The sequence below is a fragment of the Scomber scombrus genome, chromosome 17 (assembly GCF_963691925.1).
Source record: "Scomber scombrus chromosome 17, fScoSco1.1, whole genome shotgun sequence".
Taxonomy (NCBI): domain Eukaryota; kingdom Metazoa; phylum Chordata; class Actinopteri; order Scombriformes; family Scombridae; genus Scomber; species Scomber scombrus.
In genome coordinates, this window is record NC_084986.1 from 10,751,206 (window position 1) to 10,772,305 (window position 21,100).

The following is a 21,100-nucleotide window of genomic DNA, read 5'->3' on the forward strand; positions in this document are numbered from 1 at the left end:
TGCATTTGTTGATGATTAATAGACTAAATAATTCCCTGGCTTCAGTGGTGGAAAGTCAGCAGGAAAAACAATACTTTTTATTCCACTATATCTATTTCCCAGCTACACTTGGTTTCTTTTCAGGTTAAGATTTTACATTAAAACATTTTTTTTAAAGCATATGATGAGTTTAAAACACAATATATTGTTATAGACTTAACCCCTTACAAAGAGCATTGTCAAATTGGGACCTCTTGACACATGTTTCAGATGTCTATGAGCTGTAAGAAGTTCTACCAAAGAGTGATTGTCCCTTCTTAAGTTCTAAGATGGTTTCATTTAATAACAGTTTGAGGCCAAAATAAGTAAAAATATCCAACATGTCACAAAAAAGGCAAAGATTAGAGTAAAGTCTGAAAGTAAAAATTAATGTGTGTTGGTCCAAATTCTATGAAGACTGTACTGAGGCCTGCACTGTTGCTCTCACTTTTGGCTCCACCAGTCTCTCCCTCCCTTCATCTTTCTTTCTCCCGTCAGCCACCAGACGTCAATCACAAATCGACCTTTATTTGATTAATGCCTCATTTCAGGATCCTCATCACGTCCCTGCTTCGCTCCACCCGGTCACTAAAGGTGAAATCTCTTCAAAAGAGCATAGCCACTGCATCTACATTTCAAATCACTGACTGTATGGCTGCACAGAGATGTGATCGGCCTGCAGGTTTTACACTGCAAACGTGGTCACAGTTACATCAAAAGACTTTTAAAGCTTTGTTTATGAAGAGCTACCTGACATTCTCAATTTTACATGCAGTAGCGCTGTCCCATCAGCTACAGAGGATGACAACCGATCAAACAATAGCTCTGGGGCCACCGCACTATTATTTTCTCCCCATGTGTTTTAAGGTGTTTGTTTTATATGCCCAATTAGTGTGAAATTCATGTTAAATGTGACACCGTGGTTTGATATCTCAACTTAACAAGCACATTAAGATGAGATCACTCTGAGCAATAAATAAGATTAACACACAGAAACACAGTCAATTCATAATCCTAGTGTGAGCTTGTTGTGGATGCCCTAAAGCTATGCAGATTTCTGTGTGTGGATGTAAAAGAAAAATGATTCAGCAGTGGCCAGTGCAGGCATGCATGCAGTAACATGTAATAGTTTTGGACCTCTTGGTGCCTCTGTGATGGGTGAGCAAAATGATGTGGCCCACAACCTCCCAACAGCTTCCTATCCTCCATTACCAGAAGCCTGAAGTGATAACAAGATTAGCATAAGCACTTTTAGAAAGTCACTGTGGATGGGATCCTTAAAGAGGCTTAAACTGTCCCCCTTCACCATCAGCTGATAGATAGTTGGAGCTGACTGGCACATCTGCTTGGTTCTTGCACTGTTCTCTTAGTATTCTTCAAGACTGGCAAATCAATGAGAGATCCATCACTGGGTGACGCTCAGCGGTGAGACAGAGAGCAAATCACTCCTATGAGCGATAGCAGCTATCAGGCAAATGGGCAGAAAATGGTTTCCTAATGGTGCCTGGTATGTCTGGTGTAAACTGCAGCCAGCCTCTTTGTCGTCCATCACCCTGGAGCATATGTAACTGAAAGAGAGGAGGCGGCAGGAGAGGAGAGGAAGAGGAAGAAGCATCTGTTCGTTCAGCGTGGGAACCCCTCAGGGGGGCAACACAATAATCTGGGTTCACGTCAAACCAAATCTGGTGTCTGTGCTGTGGGTTGATGCTGTGTCACTTAGTAAGTCTGTGTGTCAAACAGTGCAAGTCACTCAGTCAGCACCCCCGGTGTGTGACCTTCACTCAGCCGATGCTTCCACTCTGTAATGGGATTATAAAAATGCTCACTCATTTTCTCTTTCGGCTTTGTCAAAAATCCTGTTGGTAATTGAGGCAGACTTGACTCAAATGCTGAGATCATAAAAAATGGATGATGCTGTTCTACAAACCTCTTGAACTGGCTAAGCAAGGCGCAGGAGAGCACTGGTCAAGAGAGAAATAAAGCATGAGATGTTAGCATCCTAAAAGGACACTTGGCAGACTAGTTTAACAGCTTTAGTGATGAGTTTGACTTGACAGTAACAATTGGTGCTGAGTAAACAAGGAAGTCTTTAGTTTAAATTTGACCATTTCAATTATTTCACCCTTGCCCAGACTGATGTTTTCCCAGAAACAGTAATCACATTAACTATTAATGAGCCATGATGTTCATCCTGGACCCATTTACTCCTCTCAATAATGCATACTCTTTTGAATTGCCTGTGCATATTTTACACTATGCCACCTCCCCCTCTGTGTGCCCCCCCTCCTCCCCATGTGGGATATCACTGATGTTTTGGTCACACTCACTTTTTGGCCCCTCTACATCTCGCTATCTCTACATGTACTCCCATGGATAACGCTTGCCAGGGAAACAATAGTCTCATGTGTGAGTCAATCTGAGGATGCCTGCTGTGTGAAGATAATGAAACACTGAGTTGCAGCATGGAGAGCAAAAGGTGCTAACACACTTGTTGAAAGACCTCAGTCTTCTTCGACTAAATGTTCCTATTAGTCCTCTCTAACTGTGATTCTAACAGGCTGAATTAGGCCCAATGATCTCTTTAAATAAGACAATTGACCACAAATTGGACACATCAATGCCCCAATGTGATTTTCCCCACATCATGATTGTCTTAAATGCAGGCAATTGTGGCATCAGAGAACACGTTGGTTAAAGTGCTCCATATAGAGACTTATCCTGTCAGAACCAACTGAAACTCACACAAAGGAATGAAAAGCCCATTAGCAGTGACAGCAGAAAATGAATTTAATTAACGGAACATTGAAGCTACTATTGAGACGGCGGGGGGGCTCTCACTCGATGGCATTCAAGCAGCATATTGAGTCAGTCCAGACAGCAGAGGGATTGGCCAGTCTGTTTGTAGAAGGCAGGTCAGATCACAAAGATTGGCATGTTCACTTCTCCAGCGGGCCAGTGGGTGGGTGGTGGAGGGGGCGTTGGAGGTTTGGAGGTTTGTTTGAGAGCGTGGCGAGTCGCTTGCAGTTGAGAGGAGTGAGCATGATTCAAGGCAGTAGACAAAAAGGGGGAGGGGGGGTAAGAGGAAGACTAGACAAGGACCAGGAAACACATTATTAAGGGTTTTGTAAGCGGGTCAGGTTCGTGTGGTATTGTGAAGGGGAGCGTGTGGTGCTGATCTGGCCGCAGGGCTCACTCCACTCTGCTTGTTGCCAGACCTCCAGCCAAGGTCCCCCCCCTCCCCCCCTCACCCCCTTTGTGAAGGTGCACTGAATACTGAAGAGCCAGAGGCAGCATGGCTGGCTTACAAAGGGTGCTCTTTTCTCTGTCTCCTGCATTCCCCATTCCTGTTTCACTCTACATTCCTCCTTACTCTCCGCTCCCTGTGCCTTCTCTCTCTTTTCTTACTTCCCCCATCTCTGAGCTGTCTCGCTTTCTTCACTGCACCTCTCGTTCCCTCTCTATTTCTTCATCCTCATCCCTGCCTCTCTGCCTCCCACCCTCTTCGCCGTATTTGTTTCACAAAACCTTCCATCTACCCCTCTCTGCTGCTTCGCCTCCTCTCCTCCTCTCATTCTATGTCTCTCTCCCCAGAAAAGCATCTATTATTAACACACAATTGCCGAAGACTGAACCAAGGTTCAGGCCAAGCTCCTCAGCATTTTAATCACCCATAATGAGAGCTAGAAATAATGAATAAAAGTGCTTGAATCCAGCCTGTTTGTGTGACAGAAATTAATTTATGTCTTGCATACTGTATGTGCAGCTATTCTTAATAGATTAACTCTGTATTCTTGACCTATATACTGTATCCCTTGAGGTTTCATGCTGTGAGAGGCATGTATACAAAAAAATCTATCAGGCAACATCTGACCACCAAAAATACGCAGTGAATCAGAGGTTGTATTCCAGCAGATAATGCATATTATGTCAGCCCTGTGATCAGAGACATGACTGTAATTGTAGAATTGTGTCAGCCCAGGTTCCAGTTGCGGCGGTTGTATTTAGCCTCTCCTGTGGCAGGTTTCTGCAGTGGCTGCCTCCGAGGGCACAGGCACAGTGCTGTCAGGCAAGCTTGTAGATGTGCAGGAGAGGCATCCCCGGTGACTAACATGGCCTCTTTTCATCATCTGCTTCCCTCCCCTCTTTGAACAAACACAAGGGCTCAGGGCAGGGATCTGTCAGAGGTCCACCACTCATACAGAGAAAGGGGAGTTATGTTGCTGCAAGACTACTGAAACCCCAAATTCATTACCGCTTGGGCTGGTGGAGTTTGCTGAACCGTGGGATGCATCTATGGTTTTGTTCTTTGTGCAGCACAAAGAGAAAGCTGCTCTATCCAGCTGATGCTTGGATAAGTTGGTAGAATTCACATGGCAAGCTGAAAATGAGATAGAAATGTCCCTTTTGTCACTGGTTTATTTATACTTGTAAACATCAAACAGAAACAACAGCAAAATCAAGAGCTGACGTCCTTCCATACTTGTGATTATCGTTTCTCTTACATCGACAAGTTAATTTACAATGGTTGTCATTGGCGTGTCATGATAATGTCAGTAAGTAAAAAATATGGAAATGAACCAAGTTTCATTCCTCTGAATCTCATCCACACGTTATATCAGATTACTTCCTGCACCTGTCATGCTGTTGGTGTTGGTTCAATCGCCGTTGAAATCAGTCATGACAGGAATCCTATCACAGTTGAGTCTTTATGTAATTATGTGATAAAAATGTATCGATTCAAACCAGAGGGCAGTATTAGGCTGAGTCGACTTGTGCCACAAAATGCTGCATTGTGCTGTGTCTGGGAGTGTCGGATGAAAAGATGGAGCGCTGTCTACTACATTCTGGTCCAACACCTCTGGGATGTAAAGCACATTCGTAATTTCCCCCAAACCACCGCCAAGGTAATTAAGACATTTCACCGTCTGTCTGTAAGAGCTGGGGACAAGAATCATGTTCAAAGTCTACAGATTGTATCATTTAAGTAACAGGCAATGAGACTGCGAGTATAATAACCCCACCCCCTGCACATTTCGTTCTTTGTTATAATACAGTATGTCCAGGTTACTGCATTCAATACCACATGAACATTTATTTTTGTCTTGAGATATACAGCATCTCACACAACTAAACATTTTTGTACATGAAGTCATTTTATACATCTTTGTGCCTTTCATCAAACTTTGATCGAACGTCGTTATAAAGAAGACTTTGATAGGTTATAAGGTAGAAAACAAATGTGAAACGTTTCCCATAACCCTGTATGCCTGCCTTGCCCCCAAATATAAGAGGGAAGCTTACAGGTCTCTCAATGGAGAGCACAAACGCTCAAAACAAGGCATTAAATCCCTGTCTGTTCCATAACGGGCCACAAATCCAATTCAAGAAAACAAGAGAACGCAGGTCATAAACTCCAAATCATAAAGTGCTCTCCAAAAGCCACTCAGACCTGGAGAGCTTGTCCCTGGCCCGGTGAATGTTTGTTGTGCTCTTGAGCTGCGGCAGCTCTCCACTCATTGACAGGCTCCGCTTGGAGCGCAGACTGGCCCCAGTTTTGGGGTAGGCCACATAGCAGCGCTCCGTATATGAGTCTGCATTAAGGGAGTGCCTGCGGTTAACCCTGACACCCCCTGCAGGCACTGTCATGTATTGTCGAGGGGCGTGGTAGGGCCGTGGACCCCTTGGAACAGCAGTCCATTTGGTGGGCTGCCCTGGTACAGCCAGTGCAACGGCAGTGGCTATTTTTACCTCTGACGAGTTATTCCGATTCATGTTTTCAAGCTCAACATCTGCCTGAGCATCAGCTCGGTGGGACTCTGAGGGTTTTGGTGGAGCACTGGAACGTTTGGGCCTCGGAGCCCCCGGGGAGGCCGGGTGCCAGCTGTGGCTGGCAGCAGAGGTAGACACAGTGCAGTCAGGGACACAGGGTTTGGTGGTGGCTACCACGACTGGTGGTCGCTGCTTGGCCGGCTCCGGGGGCGGCAGCGCAACTCTGAGGCACTCCTTGTCATTCTTCTCTGGACGCAGGACTTGCTTGGAGAGAGACTTAGGAATCCCACATCCCTGTAGCTGTCCATCACTGCTCAGTGACCGAATATCCCCCATCTCCAGAGCCTGACAGCAGAGGAGACAGGTATGTGAAAAGAGAGAGGAATGAAAGTTGTTTTTTTTAGACACCCGTGTTTTAATATCAATAAAATTAATGAACAAAAAAAGAGCAAAACAGAAGGTATAATGCCAAACTGACCTTATCTACATCTCCTTGGTTACACACCCGGTAGCGCACAATGAGGAAGATGATAAAAGCAAGCACTGAGGCCACAATAATCCCTCCAATGATAACCACAATGGTACCGCCAAGAAACTGGGACTGCATGAAATGGCACCTCAGGTACTGCGGCTCGGTGGTGAAGTGGACACAACCGATCACCCTGGTGGCTGTCAGCGAGGTCACCTGGTCGTCGTAGATGGCCAGAACACACAGATCATATTGTGTACCAGCTGCCAGGTTGTTTACGAGGATGTTCTTACTGGTCGGGGGTATCATTCTGTGAAAAGAAAAGCTTTGTGAGTTCTGTCATAGATTAGAGAGGGTTAAATGAAAGGAGACAGAAGCAAATCAGATTATCCATCTTATTGTTTTGTAGGGATAAAATGACATGACAATCATTTTTCTCTCAGCAGGCTATTTAAGATCTGTCTAGGCATAATCTTTTGTGGCATTTGATTTGTTCTCTCCAGCATCCTTACTGATAAAAGGTTGCTTTCAGTAGCTGGGAATGCATGTTGCCTCTGTTGTTCATAACATCAGGATTACAGGCTTGAGTCTCTAATATGCCCCCTTGCATTCAGTAGCTGCTGCTGAACGACATATGTGTTAGTGACTTCGAAGTTCACTTGGAAAAAAAATGGAGCCTGTGCGACGATGCTATCACATCACAGTGATTAGCACAAAATACAGAGTGAAAAAGGGTAAAGATGAAAGAATGCCATTTATGTCGGTTTCTCAGATGGGCATGCCTCTGATGCTTTTTGTAAAACACTGGCTGATTTCTCTTTCATCTTGCTATCTGTCCACAGCTTAGTGCTGACATTCTGTTTTGATTTTGTTGATTAAGCATTATCAAGGTTTTGCACATAGTAACTGATACACTGAGGCAAGGGGGGGATTATGAATCGAATAATAAAAAATCAGATTCAGTGCATTAGTCTGTCTTCCTTAATAGACACCACAAATAATCATGTTGACAGTCAGGTCCAGTTCTTAATAACTACATTTCCAAGGGGATTTAAAAAATGAATGTAGACTATATACAGTAGGTAAAGCCACGGTCACAGGATTTTTAATAATATGTTTCCAATGATCATTCGTTTATTTGCATACATATTCAGATTTTTAGGGGACATATTATGCACATTTTCAGGCCTTTATTTTTAATCTAGGGCTTTATTTGAATATCTTTGCATGATTATTAATTAAAAAAACTCCTTATTCATCTTATACTGACCTTTTATGCTCCCCCCCAGTTCAGCCTCTGTCTGTAGGTAATTTTAGCTCCTGACAATTTAAAGGGAAATTCTGGTATTTTTCAATCTGGACCGTATTTTCCCATTATTTTAGGTCTACATGACTAATAGGGACAACAATTTTAGGAATTGGTCTAGTTTTGAGCCCACTCGCTTCAGCCCGCAGCCATGAAAGGGGCTGCAATGTAATCCTTACATCCACTGAAGTTAAACACAGGAATGAGCCGCCTTCAGCTTACTACATAGGGAACTACATATGGGGCAGTTTGCACATCGTTTTTGTAAAGGCTGTGGATAGCTCAGCGTGAGTCATGATAAAGAAATAGTAATTTAGTAGATTAAATAAAATGTTTCATGACAGGAAGTTTCCAAATTGCAAGGATAATAAGGGCATGATACACACTGTACAGTTTTCATGGATTACCTCTGGACGTGTAATTCCTCACACAGTTACGTGTTGTAATCACATTTTTCATAAAGTGTGAAAGCTGAGTGTTTGGACCAGCCAGCCTCGCTGTTTTCATCCACTAGATTCTGTTAAGGTGAAACAGTCACCTGGACGACAATGTTGATAAACGCTGTAAATCCATTTAGTGTAGTAACAAAACTGGGATTAATCTCTTCTGTGGATACTTTGCAGAAAAAGTTTTCCTCTTCACTCGTCAGGAGAACGGCACCATCAGTTTCTCTGAGGTAACATCACTGTATGTTGCCTTTCTGTCCCCATTCTTCATTTATCATCTTTTTATTTGTTTTTTCTTATATCCTCTCTGTGTACTGCAGCTCAAATAAATACACTTGGCCAGTCAAAGTAAAATGACTCATGATCATCCTCATAATAGTCCACAGGATAATCAATCATCATTGTACTTAGTTTTTTTAGTTCCCTTACAGTCTAACCGAGGTGAGAGTCAGCCTCATACCTGTAAACAAACTAGCATGCGTGGATGAATATGTGGGTGGTTCGGTCAGTCGGCAAACTGCCCCATATGCATTTCCCTATGCAGTTAGCCATAATGCTGCTATAGGCGGCTAGTTCCTGTATTTACTTTTGTTGTCAGACACTTTTAACCCTCACATACTGTTCATATTTGGGCATTTCACAGTATCCCCTCATAGTTAGTCTCTATACATAATTTTGGAACCACAAATCATTGATGAACACCTCATCAGTCATTCATAAATTGGTAGTTAACCCTTAATTAGGTTTTCAGAGAGTAGAGAGAGTGTAATCTTTACTTTTTATGCTTTTTGTTGATGGAGAAAAATGATTTGTAACACATGATACACGTTATATAACACTGGAGTGCATGACGCTTTCAATGAATGATGATGATGGTGAATAAACAGTATTTTACTGTTTACGCAAACATATGGAAAAACCTTAGCAACAACCTTAGCAACCAAGGCTACAGAACAGACGGACATTTATGGGCATGCAAGCCTAGCTGATGTCAGCTCGTCAGCAAGTTAGAAAAAAATGTTGCAAACAAAGCTTTCACAGCATGTTGAAGCCCTGGATTTTGATTTACAGGTGGCATTTTTATATAATTTATGTTACCTCAAGGTTTAGGCTCTTTAACATCCAACATCATAACAGTATATAAATAACAGAAAACCAGAAAAAGCATATGTCCTCTTTAAGATGTGTTTACATTTAGGTACTTTGAGTATTTCTGCTTACCTGTACACCAGCGAATCATCATAGCTCCCGTTGTATTGGATCTGGAACATGCGGATTCCTGGAATACTCCTCTGAAAGTTAAACTTGACCAGAGCAGACGTGGACGTGGCCTCAGCAATTACTACTTTCTTCTCCTGGCTCGTCTTCGCATTCCCCAGGGGCACCCCTCCTGCCTCAGCCCCAGTCTTGGTCACTGTGGCGATATCTGATGATCCGGGGTCAGGCTCCTGCTCTGCGATTGTGTTGTTGGTGATATGAGGGAGTTTAGCAATGACCAGATCCACCGTCTGCTGGGCTTCGCCGGCTGGGTTGGAGGCCACGCAGGTGAAGGAACCTGGAACATAAACTGATTGGATTATCGTCCTCACTGATACCTATTATTACAGATAAGCGCTGTGGGCCACACATGCTTTGTGCAATGTTACAGTTTCATTTGGCAGACGCTTTTATCCGAGGTGACATACACATGAGAGTTAATACAACACAAGCAAGGATCTAGTCAGGAAAACAGCGCGAGTACAGCTGCAGTAAAAACATATCTAATCATATTTAAAAGAATAGTTTGAAATCTATTTTCCTTTCTTGCCAAGAGTTAGATGAAATGATATTTGTCTGTTACAATTAAGGCTACAGCCAGCATACGGTTAGCTTAGCTTAGCACAAACACTGGAAACAGGGGGAAACAGCTAGCATGTTTCCAAAGATAACAACATCCACATACCAGCACTTCTAAATCTCACTAATTAACATTTTACATATATCCCAAGTGTAAAACACAGTGGTGCTTGTGGTTGCCCTGGAGTATTTTTATACTTGTCAAAATCATATCAAACACATATTATTATTCCATTCACAGTATTTCTATTTATCTTAAAATATGTCTAGAGGGGTCTTTAACTGATGTACATGACATGAACTAAGCTCAAGGTGAAAAAGTTATTCTTCACTCCATTGTGATTTTAATAAATGTGTGAGCCAGCGCTCTTCCATAATCTCAACTTTATCACCCAACGTAGACAAATACTTCAGTCCTATAGGCCTCTGTGCACACAAGCAAACAACTAATTTTGTTCAGTCAACAGCACAAGCACAGCCACTGGGTGTAAACAGACCTGAGTCCTTGACAGTGCTGATGAGGATGTCCAATGTGCCGTCAGTGTGGACCGCGGCCCTGGACGAGTTGGACATAAGGCGTCCGTCAGGGGCGATCCAGTGGATGATGGGGTCAGGGTCGCCCCTGGCCTTGCAACGCAGAGTCACACTCTGACCCTCCAAAGCTCGCAGCTCCTGAGGCAGAGGGAGGTGGAGGCAGTTAGTGGGAGGACCTCAGCATATGTTAAACACACAGGCACACTGATGACTACACTACATGAAGCACTGCATCCAAATACAACACTTTGGGCAAACAGTCGTCTCTTCAGTCTGAATAAGTGAGATATTAATGCCATTACTGATGATGTTGTGTTTTATTGCTTTATTCCATGTAAATACAATCAGCAATTGGTCATTGTCATGATATTGAATTAGCACGATTACGAAGGCAAGATAATCAATATGACAGCACATTGCAGTGTAGTGTATATGCTGTACCCCAAGTAAAAGATAATTTTCTCAGCAATTATGCAAAAGAGGTCTGCTGAATGTAAATGAGATGCTATAGCTGTAGTTACTTGGCAAGGATTTGATCAGATAATTTTGTTTGGATGCATGAATAAAGAGCTAAATCACTGTAAGCTTTCTCTGTGTAATAGCTTCACCACAGATCCATCATAAACCTGCAAATAGCTTTATTAAAATGATAACTGAAAATCTAGCGACAGAATTTCTTGAAAAACCCCAAAGGCCACAGTTTGATTACATTTTAAGTAAATCCTATATATTTTACAACATTCAGTTAGCTGAGTGGGCCAGCTGAGTCCCACAAGTCTTGTAAGACTCCTCTGTATCGCAAAGCTAATATTTGGTGTGCCAGTCAAAGAAAGCACAAACTGCCACCTTGGATTTACTGAGGCACAATCCAATGTCTGGCTCAGAGACTGTAACTGTAGCAAGTGTTTTGTCTTACAGTGCACAGCTCAATCCTGAGGTTATACCTGAGAGTGCCTAGTGATGAGAGGAGGCTCACACAGGAACTCTTCTTCTGAAACAGTCCAGAAATAGCGTCCAGCTAGGTGCTGCGGGGAAGCACAGGTCTCCAGATCATCCTCCCTGCGCAACCTCCTCAGCCAGAGCAGCTCACAGTTACACCTCAGAGGGTTCCCTCCGAAGCTCAGTGCAAATGACAAAGGCCCCATTATCCCCGAGGTAGCCAGGACCCCTGCTCTTTGGAAAATAGGGTCTGGAGGAAGCTTCTGGAGCTTGTTGGAGGTCACGTCCAGCCTCTTGAGCTTCTGCAGACCAGAGAAAGTGCCCTCTGGGATGTAGCTGAGCATGTTGTGGTCCAAATTGAGGGTGTGGAGATTGGACATCCTCTGGATGGCCACCCATGGGGCACTTTCCAAGTTGTTGTAGGATAAATCCAGCTCTTCCAGGGCTGTCAGGTCATTGAAGGCCCCAATATGGATATGGGTGAGCTGGTTGTTGTTAAGGATGAGGTGGTGCAGCTTGGACATGCCACTGAAGGTGTCGTTGGTGATTCGGGTTAGCCGGTTGCTGTCGAGGTGAAGGGCTCGTAGGTTTTCGAGGTCTTTGAAGGCATGAGGCGCGATGGAGCCGATGGTGTTCCGAGAGAGAGTCAGGTCAACTAGCTTGGTCATGTTAGCAAAGTCTTTGCGTTTTATGTTGGTTACAAAATTATCCCCCACACGCATCTCCACCGTGTGCCTGTCGATGTTCGGAGGCACAAACAGCAGCCCCTTTTTGTCGCACAAAGTTGCCAAGTTAGGGTTAAGCATCTGGCAGACGCAGCGTTTGGGACAGATTTGAACTTTGTGGGCCTTCACAGCCATGCCGAGGACTATCAGATACACCAGAAGAGACTCCATTTGGCTTTTCAGTCAGGTTAATACACCTAAAAGAGATGAAGGCAAAAAGAGAAAGAGAAAAAAAAACTGTAATATGTGTAATCTCTATCAAACTGTAATTTTTATAGCAGGGTAATCACGCATGCACTTAGAAACCTCCTTTAAAAAGTGGAACTGGGGATTCTGCTCCTTAAAGTTGAAGCTTTTCAACTAGATTTGAAAGACTATCTTTGACAGCTCACAGCCAAGATTCACAGCCAGTCCAGATTTTGCACAGGAAGCTGAACAAATCAATGCCTGAACAAACAATAAATGCTGTGCAATTAGACATGAAATTGGTCACCTGTAGACTTGAGAGTGAAACATCTTCAGTAATCTTGTGTGATATTTGTGACAGTTCTCCTTTTTAGTGCCTGCTCCCCTGATCATACTTTCTTTTTTTTTTATATGTTAATGCCAGTCCTTTTATGTTTGTGTACAGAGGGATGAAAGTCTAGACTGACAGTCCAGGGCCTCATCTGAATTAGACTGATATCTCACAGGATCATATCGCCAATAGGAAGGGATGATTGGGCGCAGTGCCTCTGTGAGGATGTGCTATGCCTTGCTATTGATTTTCTCTCTGCTCTCTCTGCTGCTACTCTTACTTATGACACAACTGAGATGGGGGGATAAAGAGGGATCCATTTGATGAATCCTGAGACCTTGTCAGGGATATAGCATGTCATAAAACTAAGAAAGTGGAGATCAGATCACAACTCTGCAAGTGCACCACACAATGTATCGGAATGAAAGCAACATTCATGTGATTATATTTATAAAACTAAATTTAGTGTCGTTTTTGGTTGAACATGTAATATTCCCCCCCTCCGGGAGTCCCATTATAGCACACAGAAAGGAACTACAATCCAATCAAACACAGAGAACAAGATATTCAATCCCACAACTGTAGTAAAAATCCAAAGCCAACCTTTAAATACTGAAGAGAAAGGGCTGATTTATAATTATAGCTTTCCGTGGTTTGCTGGTAATGTCTCCATTGTCGACATTGGGTCTTGGAAAGTGTGCATAAAAATCTTGCCTCAGCAAAGAGCCTGCCAACTGAGTACCTTCATGCTTCAAAAGCCTCTGTTGCACCGTAGCCGTGACACAGAACTCACAGTGTAATAACCTTGACAGTCGGAGTATGAAGAAAATATCATAGAGCAAAGAAAACATCAGACAGTATGGGAGTGACACACTGCCGTTTGGGGGCATGTTTTTAACTTGAGCAGGGAGTGAAGGGAGCCCGGTGGCAATTTGACAGCTGGGTAAAATGTATCACAGCCTGACAAGGAGGCAGGAAAGAGGGTGCCTTAAAATGGCTATAATAGCAAGGGAAGGGATGATATCATTTGAGGGAGCACGCTGGGTATAACATTTTCATGAATATTGCTGATCAGGCGGCAGTGAATCAATGTCTTTCCTGACCTATTTTTACAAGGGACACCTTTACCAAGTCACACAAGAGACCTGTTTTGGCTCTGTTGTGGCTTTCAGTCAGCGGTGCAGCGGTGCAGAGATCTGAACTGGTGAGAAAGTCATTATTAAATGATGTCATGACTCTCCTTAAATGTGGCAGATTACTTCAGTGTCAAGCAGTGCTGCAAAGCTATGTGTAAAGATTCCCAAGTACCTGCTGTATGTGGAAAGTTTGATATCTACGTCTGTGTGGATGAGTGTACAAAAACTGAGGTGTACACAAGTGTGTGTGTGTTTGTGTGTTGTGTGTGTGTGTGCGTGTGTGTGTGTGCGTTCATGTTAGTGTGCCAACCAGCTTCTGCTCTGACTCTGAGTGGCACGGCCTATGGATGTGCAATGAGGCAGAGAGGACCTGCTACTTCCAGACTCGAATGGCGCTGAAGACGTGATATTGATTCACTCTGTTGAAATGGGGGTTTTTTTTGCTGCTGAAAACTCAGCCAAACGTGAAGAGAATGGTTGCAACGGTAATCCCTACAAAATTCGTTCTGCGAGGACAAAAGGACAGCCCCTCGCTGCCGAGACAGGGCAGGAAATATCTGTTGCTGTCGCCCTAATTTGCATTTAATTATGGGTGTTCCACGGAGATTTGCATAACAGGTTGCACTCATCAGGTACATGAACAAATAAGTAGATAATCAATCAATGGGTTCATCAATCATGCACTTCATTTTTAAATGTCACACCCCCAAGAAAATCATTATCTTCCACGTTGGGCTGTTCATTATAGTGAGGTGACTTGGGAGGGACACAAATAAACAAGAAAACAGATAATCTACTGATCCATTAACCATAATCTCATTCTTAGTCAATCAATTGTTCGTTTACTACCTCTGAGCAGGTCTTTTCGCCTTCAGAGAGCAGAACAGACTGACAGCACACACCCACACACGCACACCAGTGGGTGGATTTGTGCCTAATAGAGGTAGCTCACTACACAACAACCCCCAGCTATGGAGACAGACATTCATGCGCAGCGCAGTATACTGTAGGAGAGGATATCTATGGTGTCCCTGGGCAGTATTCGCCAAGAAAAGCCTTATGCAGCACACTGCATGCCAATTGGCTGGTGAGGTCATGGGGGATATGTTTTCAGATGGTCTAACTTATGCTGGAGCTCATGTGAGAAAGCCTCTGCAATCCACGTCTGGGCAGGGAATCAGGGAAAGCAGCCCTGCGAGAGGAAGGTAATGAGATGAAGTCTGTTTAGTATGCCTCCACGCAGGTCGGAGCGATGGCACATGGCAGAGTCTCGGCAGTGTCTCACCTGGGTTACTCAGGGAACAGCAGCCGGACGACTGCTGCTGCTGCCAAAAATAAGCTGTGTTGTGTCAAGGAGGTAAACTGATGCTGGAACAAGGTGGTAAAATGGTATCGACAAAGCAGTGAAACAGGTCCTCAGTCCGCTTGCTTTATGAGACCAAATGGAGCTGCTGCCTCTGCTGAAGTGGATCATATTTTGACTGAGCTCATAGAAAATTTTATTTCGTCAGATAAATGCTTGTTGTAGCCTGAGTCCAAACATCCTGATCAAACACTGATGCTGTTATGGCGGTCTAACTAACACATCTGTGTTTGTGAATGTGGGTATGTGCTGTGACACCCTTTTCCTACAGAGTCTGCCAATGTTAGATTGCGATAGCTCTTGGGTGACAGCCTCGATGCCATGGCAACATAGAAAACGTCAGTTTTGGGTGAGATGTAATCAGTGGCTCATTTTCAGATCACCTAATAATATTTAGAACAAAGCGTCCTCTCTAGAGGAAAGGACCTTGACAATTTGGTTTGAGATAACAACTGAGGTTCTGGTTGAAGGCCAGACCAGACTCATTGGACCATTTATGGCACAGTGGTGATGAGAAGAAAGGATATTTTACACTCAGCTAATGTTATATTAGATTCGGTATTTGGACTGACTAAATCATTACTGCTTTTTCTAGTCTTGCACATAATAAAAACCTAAATGACTTGATGGAGTACCCTGATGTAGATTAAAATAATTTTTCGCTCAGACAAGCTTGTGTGTGAAAGTGTGTGTTAATCTGTGTGTGTGCCAGGGGATGGCATACTAAGCAGACCCCACTGCATCAATAGAAGTGCTGTTCATCAGCATTTACAACTCCCCCTTGTAACTCCAAGTGTTTTCCTTCACACAGTATCAGAAGAAATATGGTGCTACCTTGATATGCTGGATATCTCATGCTCCAGTCATATCTGATGATATGTATCAAGGAATATCAGTCCAACAACAAACACTCCTCGCGGTTTAGTCGCTGCTGTCTTGCACTGAAGCGTGAGAAAAATCTAAATGCTGATCACTGACTTTAGATCTTAATTCCTTCACTGTTGTGACGAGCCCCTGATGTGAGGGCCTTATGACCTAGGATTTTCCTCCGAAAAAAGGAATGAAGAATCCTTAAGCACCAACTCTGAATATCAATATGGCTTCCTCGAGTGAATACTCCACAGTGTGGGCCTGCAGGACTGTAGACTTTCAATCTTGCCCATTCCCAGGTGAAATTTCAGGTACAGGAAGTGCAGGAAAAATTAAATCCCTTCACATCTTTGTGAAACACAATACTCTATCAAAAGAGCTTTTTACAGCCTACCTGTGGGGAAATAAGAACAGCTGAAATGAAACCCATGATCATTATAACAATTGACTCATTTTCCCTCTTTCAAACACCCTCAGGATCCTGTGCTCTCTACCTAACACAGCAACAAAATGGCTAAATAATGTACAATCTTCTCTCTCCTTATTGTGCTCTGTAATCAAAAAGCTGCTCTCACAGTAGTCTACATGCACACATACGTACACAACATGTGCACTAGCTGTGTGTGTGAATGCATGCAAGTTTGTAAATGTGACTGTCAAATAATCTTGTTGTTCCAAATCGTGATGAGAGCACTTCTTCAGCAAAAACAAACGCTCATTTTGTGGTGAGCAAAAAAAATTTGGGTCAGTGAACGTGGAGCTGGTCTGCAGAACAGCCGTGGTGCTCATGGACCACATATCACTTTGCGTGGCAAGGTAGCAGAACTGGAGCTACATCACTGAGTGCATTAACATAGCAGTAAGAGCACATAGAAGCGGCGAAATGAGGCGTGGGCCTGGTTTCACTGGTGAAGCAGTTACATTGGTGCCTCAGGCACTCATGAATAATAGGATATGTGATAATTAACACTCATAAGAGTGACATATGACAAGACCATTGTACCTCATGCTTTGAACCAAAAAACACTTTTCACCTGTTTTCATCCATCACTTGGCAATATGTTCCACTGCCCACACACTTATCCAATTATCAGTTTTGTTGCTTGGGCTAATTTAGACTTTATCACACCTTAATGACTGATGTGTAATTTGCATATCAGCTCGGGTTTAACCACAGCACAGACATTACACCAGCTGATAGCCTATCACTGGATCCTCTGGGCTGATAAAATACACAATGAAGCATCTTATTCTGCACGTATCTGAATCTGACAGCGGGTTTGAATAATTTGCACATTAGGCATGATTCTCACTTTCACCTGTAGGGATAAAAAAACAAAAACAAAAAAACAGCACACAGTGCAGCCAAGTGGATACTTAAAATAAAATTGCTATCTTAAAGGATATTTAGAGATGTAGAGATACATATTTTTTGACCTTGCGGTACAGGTCCTGGGCTGGTGGGTTGCAGCCACAACCCCTGTCACAAGGGAAAATCTGAACCTATTCAGATGCGTCCTGGGAGAACTAGCCTACTTCAAGACAATATTGCGCCTCTTGAAAGACACTTTCCCCAAAAGAGTTCAGTGGCAAATGCAGTCCATAAAATATTGAATTTACCTTGCAGATGAAACATCAACCCAAGTCAAAGGAGGATGGATTTGAGCTGATTTCCTCCCAGGAGAGCCGAGAGCATACTGAGTGTCTTGCCTAAAATGGGACCGACTCTGCCTCTTGGAGATAATTCAGGTGTCCCGAAACACGCGTCTTGGCTCCTATAACATGTGACGGCCTGCGAAACCACCGATGCCCTTCAAGAAATCCATGACCATAAAGGACGACTCCATTCCGATCTTCTCACATCGGAGAAATGCGATTCAGCTTCCCCTTTCGTGAAAAAAACATACTGGGAAAACCACAACCTGAAGGGTCCCGGTGTGGCTTCTTTGAGGCTGCAGCTGTGCGGGATCGCCTCTACTGCGCATCTGCCTGTATGCACCTCCAGAAGAGAAAACGCCTTTGTAGCGACAGGCTGCTTTAATATCTACAGCGCTGTGAGTGACTGGTGCTGTGCAGAATACAGCCAGATGTGCGTATCGCTTTCACTGGGCTTCTTTTTATTTTTCTCCCCTCCCGCCGATGCAGAGCTCAGTGCGAGTTAATCCAGATTGACTGAAAGGTTGCTGCCATAATATACCCCCCCCCCTTCTGCTGCCCCCGGACTATACTGTCACCCACCGACCCAGCTCCATTTCTGACCAGAGGTGCTGTGCTCGGAATGGTAATCGGTGCGCTCCGAGCTGCACAGAGACCATTTGTGTGCATAGACAGATGCAGTGCCTCCCAGCCTATCTCAAAGGCAGGCATCATAATTTATTCATGTAGATTCAACTCCACTGCACGAAAATGCAGCAGGCCAATAATATTCTCTGAAATGAAATTTAAAAAAGCACTGAATAGTATTTATCAGATGTATACACGTACAGCAGATGAGATCATAAGAGAAACAATGTGGGTATATAAACTAGACTGTTATTGAAAGTCCACCCATTCCTTTAGATAAAACCTTCGGTGTGCAGTGTGTTGTCGGTAAAGCCAAATATAGAAAAGCCTATAGCTGAATATTCCTGCATGTATTACATAGATTATTGGCAAGAAAGTGTTGAGTTGGCTGAAACTGAAAGCCCTGGCTCCCTGTGGGTCTGCTTGGCACTCGACCCATCACTATCTGATGCAATGATACTATGGCCTTTTGTGCAAGTTGGCAAAGTAGTGTGTGTGTGTGTGTGTGTGTGTGTGTGTGTGTGTGTGTGTGTGTGTGTGTGTGTGTGTGTGTGTGTGTGTGTGTGTGTGTTAGTCTATTACAGCAGTGCAGGAGTCTTCTTGGAGGGCAATACTCGCAGACCCAGTGTCCCCCCCCCCCCCCCCCCCCCCCCCCCCATACTCCCAAGAACAATGATGTATACTGCTCGTTATCATCCAGAGAATTACCCCCAGGATTTCTATTGCGGATCAATAGTTTCATCCAGTTACAACACATCCATTTGAGATCAATAGGAATAGCCAGAGCAGTTTAAGCATTTGTAGTCATCCTGAACTGGAATGGCAGAAACTAAACTGTATGTATGTGCCCACAAAGCCAGAATATCATGTGCTGTTATTAGTCTTAAACTGCTGCTATTTGTCTTTTGTTCTTTCACTTTCTTTATGGGAGTCAGCCAGTATATAACCAGCAGATTGAGTTTTTCAGAGGAGGTAATTTTCATGGGAACTGAGCAAATTGGCAACCTGCATAAAATCCTAGTAGGACAACACATTTTTACGAGTCACAACAACAGCAGTGTGGGAGCATTTTGCTGGTGGGAAGTGAGAGGGCTGTGACCTACTGCAAGTGTCTCATCTTCATGAGCTGACAGCTGGCGATATGAAATGACACTGACATGTCTTGGTTTTCACTGTGCTCCTTTACTGTTGTGACTCATTTTCTGCTCTCGCTGACACGTGTCATTCAGGAACTGCTGGTAGGTGAGGCTGTCCGCCCGTTCGCCTGTCCGGTTCTTCATCTCCAAGAAAAGGCCCACTCTGTCCCTCGGAGGGTCGGCGATGCTGCGACTCCACAGGGTCTCTGTGATCCCCAGCAGCTTGTGCACACGAGCAGATATAGCCTGCAGAGTGCAAAGCAGGGGGTTGAGTCCTTTGATAAAGTTTATGTTTACAGTATCTAACCTTTATTTAATAAGCTATGTCTTCTGTGAGAGAGTGAGAATGACTTTCAAGGAGATCTCACCGAGATTGTGGCTTTATGATAAGAAAAGGTTACAGTGATATGCTCCTAAAAACAAATAAATCTCACTTACAGCTCTTAAAATGTATCAAAGGGCTTAGGGGTTTAAATAAGTTTTGACTAAATGGAGCAAAAACAATGCTTTACTGAGTCTGTCTGTCTCCAGGATCCTTCATAATCAGTTAACACTCACAAAAGAGACCTTGTTTTTTAGTTTGGTGCTTCTGTGGTAAAGCAGAACTGAATACATAAAGATGCTTTTAGCCAATTTACTTCTGACTTTTAGGGGAGAGAAATAAGAAAAATAGTCTTTTTTTTTTTTTTAAACTGTGAACAGCATATATCTGATACAGGTGTTTGCTGGCAATGATGCTCGGGTACAACACACAATTTTAATTGGATGTCACACTGTTCAAAAGGAAGAGTGCACAAGATCCAGAAGAGATGTGCAACTGAGCTGGCACCAACTAGTTTTCTGGTGCTTACAGTCCCCTCAGAGACATTTGGAATACAATTATTGATGCAAGTAACAATTATTCATATTGCTTGTTAGTCTGCTTAGTGCTTTTTCCCCCCATAAATCACAAATTATCATAGCCCAAATGAGGTATGTCCAACAATGCTTGTTAATTTTATTTGCTGAACTTGGCTGCTTAAATGATTAATTATTTATCAAATTCCAAATAAATTAGGGCACACTCATGAAGAAAAATAGCTTTAAAACCAGATGGTAACACTGTGTTGTTTAGTAGTGTTATGTTAGAGCAGTCAGTGCCATCATTAGGCTATTTTCCTTGAATAATATGAGAGCCTTCAGCTTTGATATACCAAACAAGTACAGCAGTCTCTTCTGTCTCTTCTTATAATACCTGCATGTCTTTAAAATCTGTTATTCCGAGTCTTGGCAAGTAGACACAATTTACATAAATGAGCTTTCTTCCAGTGATGATGTTCTCCGTGAAACATGCCTGCGACAGAAATGAATAGTAAAGTCAGGGCATGAAGTGAAGTGAAATATTATCACGCATTCAGTCAGTGTTATCTCTGTTAAGTCAGGTGAATGTTATAACCTACGGTGTATTGTGGAAATCCTATAGACTCAATCCATCTCGCAACATCATGACAACTCCACTGTAGGAACTCCATGTTGCCTGAATGCGTGTTGCCATGGAAACTGTTACCTGGCACTAGGTATTGAGAAAGTGTTTCCTTCACTCACTCACACAGAAGCGCATTTTTAGTCCTGTTATAAAACTTTAAAAAAATTAAATTAAAAAAAACGTCCTAAACTCTTCCTAAATCAACTTCCCAACATTTATCGACACTAAACTTCCGAGGAAAGCGCACTTAAATTGTCTCCAGTCTGTGTTTATGGGATCAGCCAATCA

General features: G+C 43.3%; 2 protein-coding genes across 2 annotated transcripts; both read right to left on the minus strand.

The window, feature by feature from the left end:
• Positions 1-5,436: 5,436 nt before the first annotated feature.
• On the minus strand, positions 5,437-17,614 carry lrfn5b (leucine rich repeat and fibronectin type III domain containing 5b). Its single transcript, XM_062436855.1, has 6 exons — positions 17,549-17,614; positions 11,323-12,239; positions 10,342-10,516; positions 9,230-9,563; positions 6,266-6,566; positions 5,437-6,132 (listed from the first exon to the last, which is right to left on the minus strand). Exons 2-6 carry the CDS (start codon positions 12,211-12,213, stop codon positions 5,437-5,439), a joined length of 2,397 nt encoding a protein of 798 aa, XP_062292839.1. The 5' UTR covers positions 12,214-12,239; positions 17,549-17,614.
• A 1,533-nt stretch (positions 17,615-19,147) lies between these two features.
• Positions 19,148-20,944, minus strand: LOC133997302 (sterile alpha motif domain-containing protein 15-like). The gene is made up of 3 exons (XM_062436869.1): positions 20,787-20,944; positions 20,582-20,680; positions 19,148-19,593 (listed from the first exon to the last, which is right to left on the minus strand). The coding sequence occupies exons 1-3, from the start codon at positions 20,856-20,858 to the stop codon at positions 19,381-19,383; spliced, it is 384 nt and encodes a 127-aa protein (XP_062292853.1). The 5' UTR covers positions 20,859-20,944; the 3' UTR covers positions 19,148-19,380.
• Between the last annotated feature and the right edge of the window lie 156 nt (positions 20,945-21,100).

Excerpts from the sequence above, each read along its gene's own strand:
- LOC133997302 (XM_062436869.1), bottom strand. The coding sequence starts at position 20,858 with ATGGAGTTCCTACAGTGGAGTTGTCATGATGTTGCGAGATGGATTGAG. Across the intron at positions 20,681-20,786 it reads TAGGATTTCCACAATACACC|GCATGTTTCACGGAGAACAT; the intron begins GTAGGTTATAAC and ends TTTCTGTCGCAG. Across the intron at positions 19,594-20,581 it reads CAGATTTTAAAGACATGCAG|GCTATATCTGCTCGTGTGCA; the intron begins GTATTATAAGAA and ends TGCACTCTGCAG.
- lrfn5b (XM_062436855.1), bottom strand. The coding sequence starts at position 12,213 with ATGGAGTCTCTTCTGGTGTATCTGATAGTCCTCGGCATGGCTGTGAAG. Across the intron at positions 9,564-10,341 it reads CAGCACTGTCAAGGACTCAG|GTTCCTTCACCTGCGTGGCC; the intron begins GTCTGTTTACAC and ends TTTATGTTCCAG. Across the intron at positions 6,133-6,265 it reads ACCAAGGAGATGTAGATAAG|GCTCTGGAGATGGGGGATAT; the intron begins GTCAGTTTGGCA and ends CTCTGCTGTCAG.